The sequence below is a fragment of the Mesoplodon bidens genome, assembly GCF_964165515.1.
Source record: "Mesoplodon bidens genome assembly, chromosome: 2".
NCBI lineage: Eukaryota > Metazoa > Chordata > Mammalia > Artiodactyla > Ziphiidae > Mesoplodon > Mesoplodon bidens.
In genome coordinates, this window is record NC_138177.1 from 23874928 (window position 1) to 23887832 (window position 12905).

At 34.4% G+C, this 12905-nt stretch overlaps 1 protein-coding gene across 20 annotated transcripts in view; it reads right to left on the reverse strand.

Moving 5' to 3' along the window:
• The window catches only part of CDC42BPA (CDC42 binding protein kinase alpha), a 323580-nt gene that overhangs the window by 47293 nt on the left and 263382 nt on the right, over nt 1–12905 (reverse strand). For 7 of the 20 annotated variants that reach the window (XM_081225002.1, XM_081225009.1, XM_081225004.1 and 4 more), the window contains one exon: nt 6025–6063. The exons of the other annotated variants lie outside the window; for them this stretch is intronic. In XM_081225002.1, the coding sequence (XP_081081128.1) occupies nt 6025–6063 (39 nt within the window). The remainder of the gene's footprint in view (nt 1–6024; nt 6064–12905) is intronic. 20 annotated transcript variants of the gene reach the window in all.

Sequence of the window (12905 nt, forward strand, 5' to 3'; positions counted from 1 at the left end):
TAGCTACTGGATTCGGGAGAAACGGGGACAGGAAGGATCTCAGTAAGGGCATCTAGGGGACCTGTACATAGCAGCTATGTACTAACAGCTAGGAGAGTATTTCATATTTTAAAAACTGAACCACTGAACCGATGCATCCCAGCTGTATGTCAGCTCTGTGTGATGTGGATAATTTCATAAAACTAGTAGGCCTTATGAGGAGGGAGAGCCAGGCCTGAATCTCATCTCTTGACCCCAAATTCAGTACTCTATTTTGTTGTACCAAGGCAACTCCACAGTAGAGACAGTCAAAGCAATTTAGTGATCATAGAGACTGACAATGAACTTTGCTCAGGAACAGGAGAGTAAAAGAAAGAAGAAAATGGGATTCCAGACAAATTTTACCTAGTTCACAATTTTACTGGGGGACAGCCATGGAGAAGGTTATCAGTTCAAATTGTTAATCTGAAATATGACCCTAGGTTGGGAATAAGGCAAAATGTCTTTTATTTTCTAAAAATCTACTTCTGGTTTCCCTAAGTTTATATAAATTGCAAGCTGAATAAAAAGTCCATGGGGGAGTAGGTTCAATTAAAATGGAATTCATAAGCAATACTGATACATTTTACACTAATAAGAATTTTAAAACTGACTCAAATAATCAAGAGTTAATGATCTCATAAAGTTTTAAAGAAGTGTCCAAATAGAGGATTTGCTACTTGTAAAAGAATTGGATTATTTTAAGAAAATTTAACGTTCTGACCTGTCACACAAAAGCCTTTAGCCCATAGATTAATTAAAAGACATAAAATCAGAAGTTCCTGTGTGAAGGATAGTGCTGTGTTTAAAAAAGGTGATAATGAGAATTCAGAAACAATTTGGTTCCATTTTACTTGAAGCAGATTTTAAAATAAGATAGTGATTCTCAACTTCCTGAGAGGAGCAAATTTAATATAGCAAATATAGTGGCTTTGTACCTCTGGGTCCAATTACTTTAAAAATTCTTCAAAAATGAGAAAGGCAAGACATTGCTGTTCCCAATAGTACTGGCTGAAATTTTAAAGCAGGCTTGCTCTTTGTGCCATATGGACACATACTGACAGAAGCTGAACACACTGTTTTATATATTTTCCTGTGCTGAAAGTAGAATATACCACTTTAAGCCATTTTGCCAATATGTGCTCTGAAGGGGGGTTCACATCATGAAAACTATCAAACCTAAAAATCAAGTTGATCATTAAAACATTTACTAGCACGTTTCATGACCCTATGAAAATGTGACATTATGACAGTTTGATATTGGCAAAGAAAAAAAAACACTATCACAGTTTAATCTGTGATTACACAAATCAGTGACTCTTAAGGAATGACTGAGGCTTTTAGCACATACCTCTTGGCCCTTCTGAAGAATTACTGGCATTATAAATCTTTTTCTCCTAAAAAAACTTTTATTCATCAATAAAATGAAAGAAAACAATAGAAATGAAAACAGATATTAAAATGATTTTCTTAGCTGAAGGAGGTTAAAACTGGCTTTTCAGAAGTGGAAAACATTTAAATTTAAAAAATAACCCATCCTAATTATAGTAAAATAGAATAATAAAAATTTCCACACTAGCTTTTTGGAGCTTTATGCTTTTAAAGTAAAATTAATTCCAGAGATTAAACAAAATCAAGACAGTTTTGTTTAACAAAATTCAAAGTAAGAAATATTGAAATAATATTTTGAGATGGCATTAACTGACCTTATTAAAGAGTTGAACTATGCCATTTACAATGATGCTGTGATTTAAAAAAACCCATGCATGTATAAATGAAGTTTAAAAATTACCACTTTATTTTCCAAGTGTGTTTCTCATAAAGACAAGGACACAAAAGTTTGGTAAAGATGAATAAACTCATGGCAAAAAGGTCTTGAATATCAAACTTTAAAAAAACTTCCCAGGTCTTTTAAAAGACTCTAGTAGAAGCTAATAGCTAATTAGATTAATAGATTTTAACATTTAATTTCCTTTCTGGATTACTACGAGTGTAAACAATATCTCAAAAGAGGTTACTAGAAACAAGAAAAATACAATATCACTTACATATTCTCTTCATCAAAGTGTTAACCCCAACACGAGTATGGTTTTCAAGATGTTATTAATTTTCTCTATAATTACATGTTTACCAATGCGTTTATAATTAATTTGTAATTCCAGTTACTAAAAAGCAATTAATTTTACTAAACTTTCAGAATACTCAATGACTATATGCCAGGATTTACAGATAGCCTAAAATTAATTTTAATAATTAATTGGCAATGATTCAGATATAAAAATGACAGCAAAGCAATTGATTAATAGCATATTAGTTACTTTTACCTTTGAAACAAATATAATCACTAATATTATATTAAATAAAGCCAAGGAAATTAAAAATTCTTTGTATTATAAAAAAAATTACAGCATTAAATGTAAGCAATGACTTGAATTAATAATGCAGGAAAAGCTAATAAATATGATATACATCAATAGCAGAGATATCTTAATTCATAATTGGGTTTATGATTATAGAAAGAATAATAAAATAGGGAAAATAATAAGGAACAATAGCTAATATTAATTAGACAGTATATTTTGATATAATCCAAAGGAAGGTCTTGAAAACAAATCTTAACTGAATAGTATAAGCAATTCACTCAATATTTATAAGCTGACATCTACTGAGAAAAATAAGAAACCTCTTCATGTAAATGTGATTTTTTTCTGTTTTTTGATTAACTGATTCTTTTTCTAAGTAAACATACTTTAAGGAGTTATTCCGATGAATAGGTATTAGAAACATCTACTCTAATGTCAGTTTTACTTACTGCTCTACTGCTTGGGGAAAAAAAAAGCAGAAAAACTGAATCTCAGTGTATTGTCCATAATGCATAACACTGTCATGTAAAAAGTCCACAATGTTTCCTGAATCTATTAGGACTTCTCTAATGAATAAACCACGAAATGTATTTTTAGAGCAGTATGGTATTATAAAATAGAACAGTTTTTTTCCACCGTGGCTCACATCTGATTTTCAGATGACCCACTAATCAAGAATTCCTCAAATTATGCAATACGGCCTTCTTATAAATAACAAAAGGATCAAAAACTACTTATCTTGAACATGTATCAATGGGTCTTTTCTACTCCAAAAATAATTATAGATTTGAACAAGTGCAAATAGCAAAACATTCATATAAGAAACCTGGTTTTAAAATAAAGATACCAACACTTGATACGAATTTGATATAGATTAAAAAATAGCTTACATCTAACATGTTGTTTTATATTGGTAAATAAAAAACTCTAAGTTAACAGAAAAAATCCAGTTTTCATCAATTTTCTTTATCCTGTAGCTGGGAGTATTTTAGAAACAAAGTGGCAGGTAATCCAATTTTTTAATATTCAGAAACACTTTATAACTCAAGCTTTTAGTGATATAGTTATTTCTGTTAATTGTTCTTTTGATTAAAAAACAGTATTGGACATTGTCTATATCATTTGGACAACAGTAAATATATTTTATCATTCTAAAACAAATAATAAATTACTGAAGTTTATGACTAGTAAATGTAATCTTACTAGTTACAAATAATATAACTTGTTTCTCTTTATGAAAATTTCTCCTTATTTTCAATTTATTGATTTGAGTGTCTATTCTGGAGATTTTACACATGTTCTAAGAAAACACAAAAGAAAGTCCAGCCACATGTTGGCTATTTACAATTTCTGCTTTAAATTCTGAAGGAATAATCTAATAGATACTCAGTGTTTCTCACTATGAATGAAAACACTATGAACCTTTCCATAACCATCTGTATTCAGACATTAATAATGACACTAATAACAAATCTTTCTTACACTATGATTAATTAAATAACGCCACTTAAAAACATTATTTAAATTGTAAATGAGGCTTTAGAGCACATGGGAAATACAAATATATACCTCATTTATATGATATTTCATTCAGAGAATTTTAAATTTATGAAAGTATTGTACATTTCTTGTCTAAAAACACAGTATGTAACATAAAATTGTATGCCACTGTTAGATTCAAGGCCACTGTTAGGCATGGTAACTATTCGTGTCCTACTGTTTTCATGGACGTTCCCAGGGACTATTAAAGTTCCTCACTATTCTATGTTTCTATTTAACTGTTGAATAATTGGTAATTCTTCAGTCATCTCCCTCACAGACATTACCACTTTTAAGTGGCTGACTTCTTATCTGTCAAATACTCAATAAAGGAAAAATTAAAGAAAGTCTGGAAAGCAAATTACCAAGCCTATCACATCTGCATTTAAAAAAATCGTATGTAATTATAAGTCATTAGGCTCTGGTTAAGTGTGACTTATTTATATCCTGTAGAATAAAAATGTAGACTAAATAGCACGGGTCTTATAACAGCTATTTCCCTCAAAAATTTTTCCTATTTAAAGACTCACAGAAATGTTCTGGGTGGTCAAAGCCCCTAGAAGTCTACAAGGTAAGAGACATAACTAATCTATGATAAATTTAACCAGAAAAACAAAATCTCTCTGAATGATAAATTTGTTGAAAAGCAAACAGATAAAAATGTAGTCAATCCACAGGCTAATGATTTGAACCTAATATAACTGGGCACACAACATCTTGGTCTTTCCTTCTAGAGGTTATATGATACCAATAAACATATGTTCAGATTGGATAAATCCAAATACCCAATGGTTTTAACTCTCTACAAATGTCAAAATAATCAGTAAGTCAGCTGACCAGCAATCTTTTCATAAACTTCATTAATTAATGAGATATCAGTTGAAGTCAAAGTTCTACTGACCATACCACTGGTATCTGAAACTGCTTATTCATTGTTAAACAGTAGTTTGAAAACATGCGCTATATTAGGGTTAATCATGTTCATTTTACAATCAACCCTCCATCACACCAGAAAGATAAGAGCACAGGAAGCAGTGGGTCACTCTATTGCTTACCATGCCTTCCATAAACCAGATAATTCCCTGATTTAGAACTTTCCCAGTCTGAAATTCTGGATTTAAGGTGTTGATCAATACCAATGATCATGAAGCCGACAAGTAGAAATTTTAAATTTGTATCTATCACAGATTTTCCTTTTTAATGGTGTTATTTACATTGCATATGAAAACCAGAGCAAACAGTGTCAGCTAGCTTCTCAACTAGTGAGTTTGAATGTGTGTATATTGGTGTTCGGGTGGAGGCTGCTTTACAAGAATTTGAGACCTTTTCACAAACAGATACCCCACTCTGGGCACATCAGAATCTTGCAGGATAGAGGTAGAGAGGTAGTGTCTGGCCCATTTCAGACTGAGAAACACTGAACTAGCCTTAGCATAGGAAAATGTTTATAGCTTGTTATCAATACATGTATAAAGAATGTTAAAAATTTTTTTAAATCTTGGAAATATCTTAGAATATAAATGATTTATTACCAACATCATTGCCTCGAAACTCTAAATATAAGATATTTGGGAATATAACTTAGAGCTACATTAAAAAATCTATCAAAGGTTTCTCCAGAACTGATTTACATAAAATTACAATCAGTAAGATCTATACCTTATCCCAAATCTTTTTTGAATTTTGCATAATATGAATTATCAAGTTTTCTATGTAATTAAAATTTCTAAGAATCTCCACATAATTGCTAACATCAGATTATTTAGAAACTCATTTACTTTGTATGTGACCAATTTAGACAGCATACTTTAGGGTCACTCTTTTACCCAATCAAAATAAAAAAGATACTTTATAATTTTAGTAGTTTGGTTATAGAAATTTATATGAACATTCCTAAAGCTTTGCGGCCAAAGCCAAAAAAGAAAAAAAAAAAAAGTACGTACAGAAAAGCAGAGTAGCAATAGCAGGAGCAGCAGCACAAAGCATGCAATAAATGTAATAATACACCACAAAAACATCAGCGTGTACTGCAACCACAGGCAAAAAGGATAAGAGATAGGGGTAGAGGGCATCAGATGGGCACACAAGTGCAATAGTCTCTTACACGTCTGCCTTTGCTAGCTGGAGTACAGGATGGAGAGCGCTTCAACAAAGAAAGGAGAATACTACGTTACAAATATTTACACACATGACTCTCAATGACTAATACTGTATTAACAGACAAAGTATATAAACATACATATAAAGACACATTTTTCATAGGTTGAAAGTACATGTATTTTCAGGAAAAACTGGAACACAGGAAAGTAAAGAAACAGTTCCTCAGGCTAGGTCTAAGAGTGGTAATAAAGTTTTCACTGGACCTTGCACAGTCACCCACCAAATAATGCTCCATCAAGCTATGGCCAATTTCTTTTCTGGAAAGGTCGGTAGTGGCAACTTGAAATGGGAGCACAAAAAGGTCTAAGTAACTCTGATTTAGTGCTAGTAAGCATTTAACAAAATATTTAATTAACTAGTCTTGCTTCAGACATTTATCTACCAAATTCTTTCTCTTTTCAAAGATGACTCTTTTCAAGGATAAGAGCTAAATTAGGCCTTCAGAACTACTGATGTTGAATTAAAACAAAAAGTTACTTCAACAATATTGTCCATCCTGACTAGACATTAGGCTTAACCAGAAGAGGGACCTTCACCTTTCTGACATTAAAGAATTAAGTAATTCAGAAAAAGTAACAATAAGTAGATAATTATATAGAAATATTTTTCAAGTTTTTGAAATTTGTGATGCTCAAGTAATAGAGTTTCACAAATATATACCATCTCTACTCAGGCAATTTCCTATATTCAATTCAACCTGACATTTACTGAGTGTTTACAATATGTCAGGTACTTAAAAGATAAAGAGGGTATGGCAGTTCACAGACTGGTGGGGGAGACATCATGCCATCAACAATGTGACAAATGCTATAATAAGGACATGTACGAAGTTTGTATGGGAACCTGGAGGAGGGATGTACAAGATTTTTATGGGGACCTAGAGGAGGGAATTTATAAACTGAGTCTATAGGAGTTACAGAAAATTTCAGAGAAAACCTCAAGGATAAGAAACATCACCCAAGATGATCAGTTTTACTTGTACAATAGCTCTGACAGATTGGTACACAGGAACTATTATTTCCTTCTGTAGGAAATTGGGATGGAAGGTGACTTAAACACTGTGTCCCAGGGCTTCCCTGGTGGCACAGTGGTTGAGAGTCCGCCTGCCGATGCAGGGGACACGGGTTCGTGCCCCAGTCCGGGAGGATCCCACATGCCGGAGAGCGGCTGGGCCCGTGAACCATGGCCGCTGAACCTGCGCGTCCAGAGCCTGTGCTCCGCAACGGGAGAGGCCACAACAGTGAGAGGCCCGCGTACCGGGAAAAAAAACAAAACAAAACAAAAAACCCACTGTGTCCCAAAGAGTTAATAAGCAAACCAGGATTAGAAAGTCTGCAGATTTCTCAACAGGTTCTTCTTAGTCCAATCAGTCTTCCATTACGGTGGAGGCTAAAGTCTCAGGCTCAAACCTGGTTATATTCCTTCAGTGATTAATAGGAAGTATCTGTCTCCCTCCACACTCCCCCAAACCAAACAACCAAACATTAAATAACTCAACCCTCAACCCCTCCTCTAACATTTAATCTCTCCCTTCTCTTCCTTAATAATGATAATAGCTAACCTTTATCATGTGTAAAATATATACACATACTTTTCAAAGTACTTTGCATATATTAACTTTTTTAATCCTCATAGAAGGATTAATATAAGGTAGGTATTATGATCCCAATTTTAAACAGGAAGAAAACAGATGAACTTGCAACAGGTCACAAAACTGGTAAGTGGTAGAGCTAGGATTCAAACCTTCTCAGTCAGACTTCTCAAAATGGTATACTAACACTGTCTCTACCGCCTAGCCTCTCAATTCACTTCTCAATACTGTACAATTTAGCTTCTGCTTTGATCGCCCTAACGAAATGCTGATAGGATCAGTATCTCCTGTTTGTCCTACGGTACCAGATATCTCCGGCTGTACCTGAGGCTGCTGACCTCTTAAAACTCTGTACTCCCTTAGTTTTCAGGACATGACACTTTGCTGAGTCATCCCCTGTGACCACTGCCCCTCCTTCTCTTACGTGGAGTCCTATGCCTCCACACCCTTCTCAATGTGAGAGATCCCAGGTCTCTGTTCTGACTTACTACTTTTCTCTTGCTACAATCTCTCCCTGGGAGATCTCAATCTACTTTCAACTATGTTGATCATTCCCAAATTTCTACTGCTAGTTCACTCCTTTTCCTTAACCTTCTGACTCATCTAGAAAACTATCTGCTGGACATTTCCACATGGATGTCCCTCAGGCACCTCAAACTTAACTTGTCCAAAAGGAAACTGGTCACCTTTCTCCTCTGTTAAGCCTTTTAATAATTATTACATATAGGACTGATTAAATCTAAGCTCCATAATATCTCCTTTATATTCCCATGATATGCAGTCCATATCTTTTATTACTGTACTTCTCCCATTGGTGTTATAATTATTTAGATGTTTGTCTTTTCCATCAGATTCAGATCCTTAAGGGCTGGAAATACTGTATTATGCTTAGCATAAAGCTTGTAAATTTTAAAATTCTTCATAAATATTGAATGAATCCTTCTGAAATTCTACAATATTTAACCTAAATATTTCTATGGCATTTATCATTTTCTACTTCACATAATACATTAACCGTGTATTTTTTTCTAATAATTAGATAAGCATTTTGAGGTCTACTTCTAAGTCTGATTTATCTTAGCATCTACCACTGTGCACAGCAGAGTACCACATACGTAAAAAGTGGTAAAATATAGAGAAACCCTTAGTTTTTGGCTATCCATACTCCTGAAGTCTAGAGTATGTTAAAACCATGAGAAAGAGCATGAACAGCTCAAAATAAACTATATTACCACTATACCAAAAACAAGTCAGAATGTCTCTCAAAACTATCTTTGCATATGAAGGACAACAAGTTTTCTAAGCTGGCATTTAGTATCACTAAGCTAAGAGTGATACTAAATCATCATTGTAATAATGTTCTTCTCCAGGTGGCTAACTAGAAATCAGACCATTTTTATATTTTCAATAGAAAAGAGCAAATTACACTTTCCTGATGGTGTAATTAGAGGAAAGCACACACACTCTTATACATACCCACACATACCACAGTTTTATATAAACACTGAAACTGATCTCACAGCAAGCATTGGAAACCAGTATATTTTCTTAATATGCAGTCATATACCTTTTTATATCTAGGTCTATAAATTGCCACCAGAACTTTAAGGCTGATTATGGAAGGTAAGCACGGTAAGCAGAAACCAAAAGAAGCAATTTATCTTGTGGACACAGAGTTTGGCTAACAGATTTTAAGGTTCAGTTAATGAATTCCAGAGGTCTTATTTAATAAAATACCGAAGAGGTAAAAGACTATGTAGTCATGGTTCTTTCCTCTAGTTACCCAAACATATTATTGATATATAATATACAATATAACATACTACCTAAAGAAGAATTGCATATGCCAATCTTATGAAACGTAAGAGTTTCAAGTTAGGTTGTGCTTAACGTGGAAGTTTTAAAAAACAAGTATTGAAGGAGGAAATTATAGAAATGTCATAATTTCTCAGAAGGATCTAGGCCTAGCTTTGGTCATAAGATTAAAAACTCTTTACAATGCATGTTTTAGAAATTTGTCTTCCATTGATTCTCACGTGTGATCAACTTTTCCCAGATATAGCTAAACCTATGCTGCCAAGCCCAGATTTCTGTGATTGGTTATGACAGAATATGAAAGAACCTAGGAGGGAGAACAATGTTAAAGGCAAGACATAAATGAAGGAACCTAGGAGCCAGGACTGAAATTAAATATTTTGGGACATCTTAGTAAGCTTCTCTATGAGGCCAAAACCAAGAGTAGAACTCAGCTTGCCAATACTCCCAGGCTACTCTTCTCTTAATATGCCGGAATGCAAGAAAAGAACACGATATTAGGAGTACTGGATAGTTGGACTAAAGGTACTATCTCTATTCCTTTATGTCTGACCTTTATATTCTAGAGCTTTAATTCCTTGATTTACTCTTTTCCTCAGTACACTAGAGTAAGACAACCTCTAAAAAGCAAGCTGATACATTCGCATTTGCCAGGTAAATGGGCAAATTCCATTTTTTGTGAACTTAGGCTAAATGAACAGAGTACAGAACTGTAATTTAATAAAACTCAAAACTTACCTAGCATGTGTTTCATATATATGACAATATATTTATCAAATATAAACAGCAACTCATTCATTTATATAACTATAACTAGTATTCCTTGAATATAGTCAGTCAAGCATTTTGGGGGTTCACTTGAGAAGGAGAAAATGAACTGAACAGAATGGGAAGTTCCTGTAAGCTTAGTCTGATGATCTCTGGATCTGCTACCATGGGAATGAAGGGAACAGATGGGGGAAAACTTAAGCTGCTGAGCTCCATTTGCTCCCCCCTTCTGGAACCTGCAGGATGACGCTGGGCCTAATATGCAGTATCACAGGCAGTCTAGGATTGGGCACGTGGGGTTGAGAAGAAACATAAGGGTAAAAGAGGAAATCATTTCCACAGCAGAAAGGATCCTGGTATCTGTTCGACTGCTATCTCAATAACTCATATGGGAATGCCTTACCCAAGGGACCACTAATCAAAATGGTCTCAGTTTCTTTCAAAATTAACTCACCCCCCCGCCCCCTTTTATCTGCCCTAAAGAATGCCATGTAACCCTTTTGTCAACACTTCTCTATTACTCCAAAGACTGAGAATCCTAAAAAGTCGCTCTCACTAATGGGAGAGTAACCTATCTACTAGTGGGGGTGCTGTGGTAAATAATTACTAAAACCACTGGACTGAAGATCTTCTAAGGTTCTCTGCTCCTTGAAAAGTCTATTATTCTACATGTGGAAAACTCCAAACGCTGAGTTACAGAAGCAGAATGTTGAGAATGTATTCTGCTGTGCCTGAGTCAGAGGGAAGGAGGGATTGGTGTTACATATACCCTTTCTCTTCTGTCAAGAGCTGTCTAAACAGTGTATCTTAAAAGGAAAGCATCTTGTTCCGAATGTCTTCCCATATTGCCCCAAATCCTAGCATTCATCTGAATTTTGAATAACAGGCAAAACATACTGAGGAAAACTTAGAGGTAGGAGAGTGATTAGGTGTACTATTTAAGTAAAAGAATTATAGTTTTAATAGGCCTGTGTGGGAGGGTTAAGGAAAAAACTAGAAAGTAATTTTGGGGGAGGGGTGGCACTGGTGATAAAGAAGAATCTGAGGGCAGTATGAGGGCACTAGGTTACTGGGGGCAGATGGAGAAGGTCAATGATGTGTGGACACAAAAGAAAACTTCATTTGTGTGTGCAATTTTGCTTAAAACTTAACCTTATTCCCTCTACCTACAAATTCCACTGCAATTCAATTTTAGGTCTTCAACATAATCTTTTTCTTTTCTATAGCAATGAGATAGAAAAGAATGAGCAGAGGATGTGTCCTATGGATTAGTTAAGAGATAGAGTCTACTTAGTATAGAGTACAGTCACATATATTAAACATCATGCACAACAACGTAACTAGTTTGGGCACAAAGAACAATCAAGATTTATGTTAATCCTTAAGAATCCACATGCCTAAGAGAAAGGAAGCTACAGAACTTGAGTTTCATACTAAATATGTTGGATGCTGAACCCAAGCATGCCAAAGATTGAATACCATTATTCAAAACAACATTCTATTATGACTTAGAGGGTGAAACGGATGATAATGCTGGGAAGGGTGGTCACAGTTACAAACTATGAAGAGAAATAAGAGGTTTATGCCATAAAATATGAATTAAGAATACAAAATATTTTTTTAAATGGGCAGTGACTGCTGGCCTTTGCCCTGACATGTAAAAATCATTTCCAGTGGTAATGTGATTCAACAGGAGGAAAGTATAGTGATGCACATCGGTGGTAAGTGGAAGGCTGAGTGGTGAAGAGTTAAGAAAGTACTTAAGTGAAACTGAATTTGTGGACAAGAAAGGAAGCTAAAGAGAACACAGCAATGGAGGGGAACTAGTCTATTAAGAGTAAGGAAATAATAACCAATATTATTGAGGGTATTACATATGTTGTTTCTTTAAATTCTCAAACAACCTTATGAGATTAGTATTATTATTATCCTTGTTTGTCTGATGAGCAAACCAGTGCACAGAAAGGTTAGATAACTTGCTCCAAATTATATACCTAGAAAGTGGCAGAGTCAGGATTTCAATCAACTTAAGTGCTTAAGCAATAAATTGAGAGGAAAGTGCTTAGGAGGCAAATAAGAAAAAAACCATGCCCTTGAAGAGCTGGAGCCTGAATCATAAAGATTCAGCAGCCTTTGTGAACTTAGTTCTGGTTTACTTTATAATAGGAGTTCCTTTGTACTACTTTACAATTTACGTGTATGTCTGAACTGTATCTATACTGGGTAATAGTGGGTGAAGGGTAAGAAAGGGTACTTCTGGAGGAAAAGTAAAAGCGGGAAACAGACACTACAGCTGGGTGGTGGCAGAAGACAGCATATGAGAGCAGAGATGAGATAGGAGTGGGCTGAGATGTGCTTCTGCTGAGAAGAGCTAACCTATTTACCAAAATACATACTACTCCTGTGTTGTACATTCAAAGATTTTTGTGGGAGAAAAAGGGATGTAGAGAAGAGTTTATTAGAAAGAAAAATGAAAATGGTCTTCTAGGAGAAAGGACAATTAAAATATTTGTTCAAACTTCCTTCCCATTCTTTTTAAGGTGAATGTTATCTGTATGGAAATACCATACTGAGTATTTTAGAATAGTAAAATATACACCAGATTATAACATCAAATATTATTGTACATCAAGAGTTCTTTTTATCACACT